The 13,208-nt window shown below is 32.6% G+C and overlaps 1 protein-coding gene across 2 annotated transcripts in view; it reads right to left on the bottom strand.

Annotated features, from left to right (window-relative positions):
- Positions 1-1,078: 1,078 nt before the first annotated feature.
- The window catches only part of LOC139491320 (uncharacterized), a 102,436-nt gene continuing 90,306 nt past the window's right edge, over positions 1,079-13,208 (bottom strand). For both annotated transcript variants that reach the window (XM_071278939.1, XM_071278941.1), the window contains exons 4-6: positions 3,432-3,521; positions 2,057-2,071; positions 1,079-1,343 (exon numbers count right to left, since the gene is read on the bottom strand). In XM_071278939.1, the coding sequence (XP_071135040.1) occupies positions 1,153-1,343; positions 2,057-2,071; positions 3,432-3,521 (296 nt within the window). In that variant the 3' untranslated portion in view covers positions 1,079-1,152. The remainder of the gene's footprint in view (positions 1,344-2,056; positions 2,072-3,431; positions 3,522-13,208) is intronic.

Raw genomic sequence — 13,208 nt, 5'->3', positions numbered from 1 at the left:
ACACCGAATAACAAGCTATATTGGGCTCCAAAATGAATATTGTAAACAATTCAAGGTACAAACCACATGTCTAATCTATATAAAAAATTGAACCTTCAAAGTCAGCAAACAAAATATTTTATTGACACTAGTAAAGGAGACAAAACGCCCGTCGTTAATTTCAAATTAGAAGGCTGATACCGTTGTTCGATTTATATGTAATCTCATTTTTATCTCATACTTTTATGCTCATAATAGTTATCAAAGTTACCAGGAGTATAATTAAGTACGCCAGACGCGCGTTTCGTCTACAAAAGACTCATCAGTGATGCTCATATCAAAATACTTATAAAGCCAAACAAGTACAAAGTTGAAGAGCATTGAGGATCCAAAATTCCTAAAAGTTGTGCCAAATACGGCTAAGGTAATCTATGCCTGGGATAAGAAAATCCTTAGTTTTTCGAAAAATTCAAAGTTTTGTAACAGGAAATTTATTAAAATGACCACATTATTGATATTCATGTCAACACCGAAGTGTTGACTACTGTGCTGGTGATACCATCGGGGACGAAACATCCACCAGCAGTGGCATCGACCCAGTGGTGTAAATAGTTATCAAAGGTACAAGGATTATAATTTAGTACGCCAGACTCGCGTTTCGTCTACATAAGACTCATCAGTGACGCTCATATCAAAATATTTATAAAGCCAAACAAGTACAAAGTTGAAGAGCATTGAGGATTCAAAAGTCCAAAAAAGTTGTGCCAAATACGACTACGGTAATCTATGCCTGGGATAAGAAAATCCTTAGTTTTTCGAAAATTTAAAGCTTTGTAACAGGAAATTTATTAAAATGACCACATTATTGATATTCATGTCAACACCGAAGTGTTGACTACTGTGCTGGTGATACCCTCGGGGACGAAACGTCCACCAGCAGTAGCATCGACCCAGTGGTGTAAATAGTTACGAGGATTATAATTTAGTACGTCAGATGCGTAACATTAGACTGACCATACATAACTTTAACAAATATCAGATTCATCAGTTAACAAAAACTGTAAGTATAAATATTTGTTCATGACATAGAACAGATGAATTCTGGGTAAATTCTTTTTAATTCAGATTTAAATCTGTGAAACAGTCAACGGGTATTTATTCGTGTGTTGTTGTCTAGGCTGATGAACGAGTGTTATGCTTCTTTCCACAGTGGCTCTTTGTAGTTTTGGTATTTGTTGTAGTCGGTGGCGATGAAGTTGTTATCGGGCATGCTTTAGGAATGGTTTCACTCGAATCACAAACTTCACCAGGTGGGGAACATGATGATGGCCTATTGCAGCCTAGCGACGGAGGCAGTGGGGTAGCTGAAAGTATATTTGAAAGATACATTTAGATGAATTTTAATAGTTGTGCAATACACTGTGTGTTCTATGTTTGTTAAAAAACACACGATTTGACAAGATAGATTTTGATACAAATTTTGATTATTATAGTTTTATACCGTTTAAGTATTATGCTATTATACTGATTTTATCTTTATGCGTATACTGATGGTTTCATTATGCTCATTCATTATGCTAATTATAATTATGAAAATAAAAAAAATAATACTACAAAACATATCTTACAGTCGGTTGCATTTAGTGTGTAGGTAAAGGTAATCTAGTTTGTTAGCTTGCTTGCTAGCTGAACCGTGAAGTCATTTTTCAGTAAGATATGCTATCCTCCATTCGAAGTAGCCTAGTCCTACAGACAGACAGTTTGGTTATCTGTCGGACTAGTCTACTCTTAAAGGAGGGCAGTTTACCTAACCTAATAATGACTTCACAGTTCAAACTGTCTGTCTGTAGGACTAGGCTACTTCGAAAAGAGGATAGCACATCGTACCGAAAAATGACTTCACGGTTCAGCTAGCAAGTAAGCTTACCAAAGATATTGCCTTTACTTACGCACTCAATGCAATCGACTGTAACAACAAAATAAGGCAATATACTGTATACAGAATATGAAACGCATTTATTTTGTAGTTTATTATTTCAGACAATGAATCAATTATGTAACTACGTAATTAACTTACAAGGTGGTGTTCTTCCTGCAAAATATTTATCAATGCTTAGTGAACTATTTTTTGAAAGTTGGTCTTTAAACAGTATTGTCGTTTTACCTTTACTCCTTCGTTATGTCATTTATACCTGATAATTATTATTGAATCTGTCGACATTATCGATTTCAGTTCCAATTCAACAGGTAGATAAACTATAATAATTTGTTTTCATTTAAGTTTAGGGATTTTGCGTGATGATCTGTATTGTTTTTTTGATCGAAATTTGCTTGATTGTTTTTCGAATTATGATTGGAATCCTGAGTACTGAAGAGTAATGACTAACAAAAATCGTTACTCGTAAAGGAAAATAATTTATATTTCGTTTAAAACTTCATTAAAGCACAAACTCCACAAACAAATAGACGGTGACACATGCTAAGGCATATTCAGGTTAATGTATTACTTAAAGGAATAGACAAAAGGCAAAAATGCTTCTCTATGAATTACATGTTAACATTAAGGATAACAAAACCAGAATTTTCAACATCTTTGGAGAATAAGTATTTACAATTCCACTAGCAACATGTTATATTGGCATACTCTAAACATGCGGCATTGTTTAAGTTTTCCTATACAGAGAATTGAATCATGTACATGGATGATTTGTGTTGTTGTTCTTCATCTCAAAAGTTGCTAGAAAGTGTTAAGCGAAGGATGCACTTCAGTTTAATTACATCAAAGCGGTTCCTGTGATATTTTTACACTGTATAATTAGTGCAATGTATAATGAAACTATATAATATTTGTTTTCATAAACTAGCCGTTTCAGAATCTAATGCAGTGTGGGTAATATTTCCAAAAGCGTACACCAAAACGTCGTGATTGGTTAAAATGTCATAAACAAAAGACATTCAACCAATGAGGTAAATTTATTTTCATTCTGGTGTACGAAAAATGAAATTATCCATGATTCTTTAGATTCTTAAACAGCCAATCATAGACATAGTAGAACAACGTATACAGTACTAGTGTTAACATTGTAAAATAAGATTAAACAATTTTCAACCACTTACAAATAATAAAGTATCTATGCCTACATGTAAGATATGGGCAATTAAATAATTTGGCATGGTTGCCTCTAGATTTCTAATTCATTAATTATTGGAACTATTTATTTTGGAAAAAATAATAACAAAGAAAACCAAGGTTTTGAAAAGATTTTCAGAATGTAAATGACGTAAAATCATGTTATAAAATGTTAAACTGAAAAGTAGAGATAAATGTGTTAAATTCGTAATAACACTAGCTAGATAAAATAAGACGACTCCGAATATCTGACAAAAACTCAAAAACATTCTTTGTTACATAGAAGTACATAATTTTTTTTCTTCACTCAGCCAGGACTTACCAACTGTCCACAAAAACGTAAAATCTGGCACTTCACAAAATTCACATAGATCTGTAAATGCTGTGGTCTGGTTTACAGAACGAAATGAATCTGAAAAAAATGTGAGGTAAGTTTTTTTTTCTTCAATATAAGCCCAAACATCAATAAAACAACACAACACATACTCGGCATGATGTATATATTTTTTCAGAAATATTAGTTATTCAGAGTTTCATTATTTCAATATGCTGCTAACATGAAAATGCACGACATATGCATAACTAAGCGTATAGCAATTTTCCAATCACAATGATTTTAATAAGTGTTGATCTAAATATAAGCCGCAGAAGATACCAAAGGGACTTCCAAAACTCACAAGTCAACGAAAAACTGTCATCGCCATGGCAATAATCAAAATTCAAAAGTTATTAAACAATGACGAACTTATAATAATAAAAAAAAACATCTTAAATTGGCAGTTTAAGATAATTGTCAATCTGTTGTAACAGCAAATTCTTGATACATGCATGTTCATGACAATGCCGAAGTTACGGTTATAGGTTAAACAATCGGTGTATAAACTTTAGGAATACAGAATTTTTATACGATGGTTCACGTAAAGGAAAAAGTTTTTGTTTTTGCGCTTTCGTTTGTATTTCGTCATGTTTTGAAATGTCTTAAATGTGCCAAGAGCATTTAAATGACTTTCGCGGAAATTTATTTTATTTTGATTTTGTAGATTTCTGCTAGCTCCTGTCCATTAATTATTTTTGTTATGCATCCCAATAAGAATAAAAGCTCTATTGTCTGTTTTTAATTGAAATCTTGAAAACAATGAACTCTGCATAGCGTTTGCAAATTGGTTCATATACATATGGATTTACGTAGGAGGTAGTTTGTAACATCCATTATTATATATATCTCTGAGTCTGCGCTAAGTATAGACATATCGAGTATTTAATCATGGGGTTGCTTACAAAGCGAAAGAAGCACGTCATACTATAATAAGCATTATTCTCTTGATTAGAGGAATCTTGTTAGAACTAATCGGGAAAAATACAAAGGAAACAAATCAATTATATGTAAGACTCAGGTCGAGGTCCGGTCTCTAATCGACGTCCGTTCCTCAAATCGACGTCCAAATCTGACGTCGCAATACAATATCCTCAAACCGATGGCCGATTTGATGCCTATCTAATCAACGTCCAATTTTATCTTCTCTAATCGACGTCCAATTTTAGCTGCTCTTATTGACGTCCGTTTTGGACAAGTAAAACAATATTGAACTGAATTGATGACTATCTGTTATTTACTACTATAAATAGGTTGTGATATCAATTATATTTTTGTTTAAGATAACATAAAGATCAGGTGATGTGATATGATTTCCGATGGGACAACTATCGACCGGAGTTCAATTAAACTGAATCTTAGCAATTATAGGTAACCCTACGGCTTTCAACAATGATAAAAGCCTGAACGGCAATGCTATGAAAGGCCTCGACATGAATTATGTAAACAATTCAAATTAGAAAATTGAGAGGCGGATATAAAGGGTTTTCAAGACCCCCCATTTGTTGGAAAAATTTGGCCCGTTGGGAACACTCCTTTCAAAAATGGCTTGATCCGCCCCTGCGTTGGCACTTAGTTGGCCCCCTTATGAAAATTTCTGAATCCGCCAGTGGCAACGACAACCACTGGACTATAGGCACATTAAGAATACCATGGGGTTAAACATGTATGTGTTAGTATTAACCCTCCACTAACCTGGAACAGCGGTATAGTACATAACAAATATAATGCCATTTTTTGAGAATATGTTTCAATCCAGGTGTAAAACTCATAGCTTTGTTGAAAACTCTCTTACAGAGTCCGTATTATAAAACTTCTTTATCTTGTATATTGTTGAAGACTGAATAATGCAGCTAGATATCGTTTGATTTCCTTGTCGTTGATTTGCCTTCTGATTGAATTACTCTTACATGTATGTCATTTATCAATTCGAATAGGAATGAGTGACACACTATTATGTAGTTCGATTGGATTAACTTTTTATCACGATAAACATTAATAAGTATGTTACCTATTTGGGGTTAATACTATTCTATATGAAAAGTATGTATAAATATTTGAAAGTTTAGATGACATAAGCATGATAAGAATCTAACAAAACATGTACATGTATAGATGTTTGTTCAGTAATTTGTTATTTTTTAATGACGAACATCGATTAGAGAAGACTACAACCAATCGTACGTCGTTTTGGCAATACATGACGTTACATTGGACGTCGATATTAGAGGATAAAAATATTGGACGTCGATTTGAGAATTTGATGTTACATTGGACGTCGATTAGAGGATCACAATATTGGACGTCGATTTGAGAATGTGACGTCAGATCTGGACGTCGATCTTAGAAACGGACGTCGGCTAGAGGCCGGATGTCTATCTGTGTTTAACATATATATGTATCATCTATTGGTATAAATATGTAGCATACATTTAGTACGGACATGCCAATATCTGGATTTTAAGATAATTATTGCATGCATAATAATGTGATGAACAGCGGATAAACTTACTCCAACCTCCCATTACAAACTCAAGAGGAATATCCGAATTATAACTGATCGAAAAGCACCTGAAGCTGTCAGTGCCCTCTAATCTGAAAAAGTGTATCTTTAGTTAATCATGTTCGAAGTATGCACTACCTTATTTTCCTATACTTTATATTCTATTTCTATTTTATGATATTATACATTTATTTCTTGTGCCAGAAGGAGATATGGTAATCTGAGAAAAGGTAGATGATTTATTTCACTTCCTATTCTTTTTTTTTAACTTCCGGACATAAGATATAAAAACCACATAACGTTTTTTTTTTTTTTTAGATAACTGAACACATTGTCAACATACACAACAATACTCAGTACTGATTCAAAGTTAATTATTTGTCGTATATGGTTTGTTTTTAGTTGTGAAATATTTAAAAAAAAACAAGATTACTATACTATCCCTTTTTTCAGCTCAGGCGATTTCCTGAGTTGTTGTTTTTTGGTATCTTGAGGCTTCGAGCTATTAGAAATTTTCATCTCAATGGATAAAACTTGAACTTCTATTAAACCATTGTCTTTTTTCCATTTTGTTTTCTTTCAGTATTTACTTGTATCCTCTTTGAATTACAATTTCTAATTTTTAATGGCATATTCTATTGAATTTTTTTAAGCCTGTGCTGATCTTTCGAGTCTAATTCACTTATCTGTTCTTCCGACTGTCCAAACTCTAACATCAAAGTGAAAAAAAAGCTAACACTGTATGAATACATGTTTGGTATACAGCGTCTTGCTGGATAAGCATATATCTACATGTATCGAATGATGAATATAACATACAGTGGAGATCAGTTCTAACCTCTCATAAATTCTGTCAGAATCTGTCAGGAGAACTGTTCTAGAACAGTATGTAGAACTGTCAACCTGACACCTTTTAGTCAGTTCTAGGTTAGAACTGTTCTAACTAGAACTGATTTGGTCAGTTCTACCTAGAACTGATCCTGACAGTTCTACCCTAGAACAGGTTTAGACAGTTCTACCTAGAACTGACTAAATTTTTGGTCAGTTCTAACTTCTATGACTAGAACAGTTCTACGGCTAGAACAGTTCTACGATTAGAACTGAGTTAGAACTGAGTTTGGTCAGTTCTACGGCTAAAATTGATTTAGTCAGTTCTATCCATAAAACAATTTAATAACTTTTTGCAATTATAATAGATAAGTCAAAATAAAAGAAAATAATATATAAATATATACATTGTATATATCGCAGAACTGTTTTAACATTTCTCGTTACGGAAAATGTCCATAACCGTCTCGGTCGCTTTTACAGCGGAAATTTTATTACGATGGATGATGGAGGAGAGTGGCAAAATAAACAATTTTATGAAATATTTGAACTCTCAGGTAAAGAAAATACCAACTTCATTATTTAGAAGTCATAATGAACGACTGGCTATATTCTGACGGGAAAGGGGTGACACTTTTTGTGGATGGAACATGCTTTTTTTTATCATAAAATTTATAAGCTTGTTACCGTTTGATCATTGTTGATCTAGGTCACTGTTTTAGCTTGTTCACATTCTTCATAACTATTTTATTTTTTAAACCCTATCTTGTGCAGAGCTAGCAATTTTATCAGGCCTAAGAATACTGTAACAATAACATACATGTACTATGTGTTACTGTAATATGATATCTGATTATCAGCCCCACCCCTTGTCCAAATAATTATGACGTCTTGAAAGGCTATTATATTTTTTTTCTTTGACGCCTTGCATAAACTTCTTGCACTGCGGGTAAATTATCACTTTGTGATTGGTTTAACGCCGTCATGTCGTGACCCCCTATGAGACTGTAGGGGGTTGGTGACGCGGTATTGGTGACGTCATCTATAAATGTTGTTGTGTTTCTTTGATTATTTTTCAACAAAACGCAGCAGAAAAAGTCTAGTGTGCGATAAATTTGTTATACGTTTAACTACTGACCCCAACGGATCCATAGAGGGTTTGTAAAATCCATAGGGGGTGAGGTCGGAGGCCGAATCACTTATGGATTTTATTCACCCTCTATGGATCCGTAGGGGTCAGTAGTTAACCGTATAACTTATAATCTAAGGCTTCAAAGAAAAAATACAATAGCCTTTCAAGACGTCATATTTATTTGGACTACCCCACCCCTATCTTAAGGGGGTAATGTATTTTTTTTATATGGAAGAGGGATATTTCGTCAGAGCTTACTCAATGTTGAATAGCTGATCACAGAACTTCACAGCGTCAGATCCAAAAATTTTCATAAGTGGGGCCCACTGCTGAAGAATTGTGCTTCAGTGATTCCCTATATATTCATCCATTTTTCCCCCTCATAATCCGCCACTGGTTTCTAGGAAATACATCAAAACTGTTCAGGAAAAACAAGTTTAACCTTCATCACAGAAACGTTAATAAAATTTAATGAATTATATAGCAGTTGAACTTGACACCAACTGTTTTCACAACATAGATTAATTCTGTTCAATGTACATCACTTGTGGCTATTTATATAGCTCTTCTTTCATCATTGTTCATGTTCTTTCCATGTGACTTCATCAGGCATGGTCACCTTTTCTCATGCCGTCACAATAAGAAATTCAAAGGAAAGCAAGAAAATTCAACGTCACAATCTGATTTTAACCAATGAAGTACTGAGATCAAACAAACCACATGTTGATTAAATTTTTTTTATACAATGGGTGCAGAAAGGGATAAATTATCAAAGAATTAGAGAAATACATTTTACATGTTCTATGCTGTTTTATATCTCTTTTGAAGAAGGTTCCTGTTAAGCAGCACCAATTTCCTTTATTTTGGGTCACAGTTAGAAATTTATTATATGGCTTGACCACATGTTATTTTGATATTTGAAGATTATTAGTCTGATTTAGTGTTTTAAACAAACAACTCATTGTCCATGGTCATTACTAATAGTTTAATATTTACAACAGTTATTGCTAGGGACTGTTGATATTGATAAGTGGCTTCCCTTTTTGTAGACCTTTAGGTAGGCAGCCATATCAATGATATTATACAACTTGAGATCATTATTAAATAAAATGAAACAAATTAAATTGCGCTTTCCCTGTTTGTTAAAAAAGAAAAAAGGATAATTGATCTGATACAAGTATATTATGACTTTTTACTATGCATATATATAAAAAGACTCTAGTTAAATTATTCATTGCATGCATGTACATAGTGACTATTTCATGTGCATTCCAACATACTTCTGATAAATAATTATACCCCACGCAACGAAGTTGCGGAGGGTATAATGTTTTTGACCCGTCCGTCAGTCCGTCCGTCCGTCTGTCCGTCAGTCTGTCCGTCAGTCCTGTTTCTTGTCATCGCAACTCCTCTCAAACCACACAACAGAATTTCACGAAACCTTTTCAGATAATAAGGACATACTATGTAGTTGTGCATATCGACGGGAAATTGCGATTCAATTTTTTTTCTAGGAGTTACGCCCCTTTGAACTTATTTACTTTAATGTACTACTGCAACAGTTTATCATCGCAACTCCTCTCAAACCACACAACAGAATTTCACGAAACTTTTTCAGATAATAAGGACATACTATGTAGTTGTGCATATCGACGGGAAATTGCGATTCAATTTTTTTTCTAGGAGTTACGCCCCTTTGAACTTATTTACTTTAATGTACTACTGCAACAGTTTGTCATCGCAACTCCTCTCAAACCACACAACAGAATTTCACGAAATCTTTTTATATGAAAAGGACATATTATGTAGTTGTGCATATCAACGGGAAATTACGATTCAATTTTATTTCTAGGAGTTACGCCCCTTTGAACTTATTTGCTTCAATGTACTACTGCAACAGTTTGTCATCGCAACTCCTCTGAAACTACATAACAGAATTTCATGAAACCTTTTCAGATAATAAGGACATACTATGTTGTTGTGCATATCGACGGGAAATTACCATTCAATTTTATTTCTAGGAGTTATGCCCCTTTGAACTTATTTGCTTCAATGTACTTCTGCAACAGTTTGTCATCTCAACTCCTCTGAAAACACACAACAGAATTTCATGAAATTTTGTAGATAATAAGGACATACTATGTAGATGTGTATATTAACAGGAAATTATTATTCAATAATTTTTCTTATACAATTTTATTTTCTTATACTTATTTAATTTCTCCAATGACAATGTGGGGACGTGGGATATGTGAGCGTGCTCACTAAGGTTCTTTAATTTTACTCAAAAATATATATTGTGACTTTTTTTCCTGTGACCTGGTGACTTTTTCTTGTGATTTTTTTACTAGGTATTTTGTGACTTTTTATTTACCTTTCATCAGCTGTTTTCTTATGCACATAGATATAGGAAGATGTGGTGTGAGTGCCAATAAGACAACTCTCTGGACATCCAAATTACAATATAAAAAAGTAAAACATTATAGGTCAATGTACGGCCTTCAACACAGAGCCTTGGCTCACACCGAACAACAAGCTATAAAGGGCCCCAAAATTACTAGTGTAAAACCATTCAAACAGGAAAACCAACGGTCTAATCTATATATATATAAAAAAAAAACAAGAAACAAGAAACACGTAAAAATAACATAAACAAACGACAACTACTGTACATCAGATTCCTGACTTAGGACAGGTGCACATGGTAATATGTATTGCTATATATGTTTCTAAAGACACTAAGGGAGCCATATGGCATTGATTCTAAAGGTATAAAATTATTCTGAATTTGCCGATCCATATTTCATAAAATTAATTATACACTTTATTTGATCAAATTATTATCTGCACAAAAACGAAGTATGTACCTAAACTTTCTTACTTGAGGATCCTTACGGTCTATATTTCATGTATTTATATGTTTGTATTTTCTTTATTTGAGTTTAAAACACTAAAAAAAAAAGATAAAAAGATAAAATTAATTGAGGTTAAACTGTTTCTTCAAATTTAATGTAATTTATATAGAACAATTTAGTACAAATTACAGGCATGACAGGGCCCAGATGCAATTGAAAATTTACAAAATTGGAAACAACAATAATATGTGCAGTTATATAGTTATATACCATGTATACTATATATATATAGTTAATTGCTTACAAAAATACACCAGACATCTTGAAAATCAATTGATCATATGCCAAATGCAAATAAATTTTATGGGAATTATTTATTTTCTAATGCATCAATATATACATGAACATCTTTTCTTTAATTTTATTTCTTTTCTACATGCACTAGATGTTATCCTCCATGCTAGTCATACTAGATTAAGATAAAAATTGAGATTTTTTTTATAAAAATTTCTACCGGTGAAAAATTTAAATGTTTAATTAATTTTGTGTATTTGATATACATGATATATATAATATAATTTTTTTTTTTGACATGCATGTTTTTGGTGCCAAAATGTCTAGCCCTAGACATATTCAACCAATGAATTAGAAGGTTGAAATTTATATTTGTTGAATACAGGTAATAGACATGATAGTTGTAAAATCATTAGGAAGAAGAAAACAATGGCCTATGAAGCCATACCGATTGTCATTTACAGTTAGTCCAAAGCCAATAAACAGATGTCATCCTAGGTCCCCCAAAAAGCCGTTCTTGCAATTTGCATTACACATGCCATCCTTGGTCCACCTAGATATAAAGTCTTTGGAAAAATGGGAAATCATCACTTGAGAATTTGCCATCATGACATCCACAACAACAAGAAGACAAAGAACTGCTGGTAAGTAAATTTTGTTTCATTATCATTCATTATCATTCATGTACAAAATTGTCTATATATGTTCCTGATTTAAGTAACCATTTGTGAACTCTGAATCTAGATTATCACAGAAAAAAGGTTCAGAATATTTGTATTCATGGTCCGTGGCTGTAGGTCAACAGCATGTTTGATGTACATTTGACAATTTACAACCTTATTCATTTCATATGCTACCATAATTCTTCTTTTATTTATCTGATTAATAAAATGAGTGTTTAGATGCTTTAAGGGGGCTCACAGGTCTATTTTTTTTTTTTATTTAATATAAGATTTTGCTAATTTTTTCTATAAATGAACTTTATCTTATACCTAACATGCCTAATATAAAAATAAAATAAAAAAGAGGGGTCACCAATCATTTATGCTCACAATCTGCCTTTGAAAGAAACATACAATTTTGTGAAGGTACTTTTTTCTGTTGAACTAATAGGAGTAAAGAGGTAATATCGAAATAAAAAAAGAACCTAATTAAAGAAATCGCTTAATTTTAAAATTATTTAGTTAATGTACAGCTTATTTGAAAACAATAATTAAAAATATAGGTCACCAATGAGTAAAAAAAGATATTTCAATTTTAATGTAAAAAAAATAGCAATTTTGCACCAAAGGGAGATAATTTTGAGCTTTTTCAATGATATCTACATTTGAAAAGTCAAATGGGGCCAACACGAATTGATTATTTGGAATGATTTTTGTGCCATATGAAAAAGTAATAACTACTTAAGGTAATTTATAAAATTTGCAATGAAAGTTAAATGTTCAATTTTTTTCTGAAAATCTTATACCCGAGAGCCTCCTTACGGCTAAATACATTGTGTAATATGATATTCAAGAGCATTTAAAAAGTCAATTTTTGAAACATATCAAATTTTTATGCTAAAAGCTTGACCATGTTGACAGTTAAACATTTTTTAATTAGATGTAAATAAATAAACATCCAAATGTCAATACTAAAATGGCTATAATATATGGCATAAGGCCGTGAAACTTTGCCAAATATCTTATATTTTCCTAAGCTTAGGTCATGCAAAAGTTGATTTAGATTGGTCAAGTCTTTCTGTCCTACATTGTCCTATAAGACACTACTTTTTGTCATTTTACCACACGTAAGCTCAACACAAGATAATGAAACCGTACCCACAAATACAAATCAGACAAGTCAACAGTCATGAATGGAAGTAACTGGACTTTTGAGTAGGTTATCATTTTTCAAGTAGAAATACCTTAATATTAAATAATAAAATCTGGAGGAGCTCCTCAGACAAGACCCATGGGAAATATAATATATTTTCATGTACCCAGGTTTCCTACACGAGATGCTAATTAGTCGTTATAATATAGCTGTCGTCGTTGCAAGTTATGTTGAGCACCAAGAATCAGACAACACACACACTATATAAAACTTAAATTTGATATTAGCATTGGCCATTT

Source organism: Mytilus edulis, chromosome 10, assembly GCF_963676685.1.
Source record: "Mytilus edulis chromosome 10, xbMytEdul2.2, whole genome shotgun sequence".
Classification (NCBI taxonomy): domain Eukaryota; kingdom Metazoa; phylum Mollusca; class Bivalvia; order Mytilida; family Mytilidae; genus Mytilus; species Mytilus edulis.
Note: the sequence above shows the minus strand (reverse complement) of the source record. Positions and strands in the feature narration are given on the sequence as shown.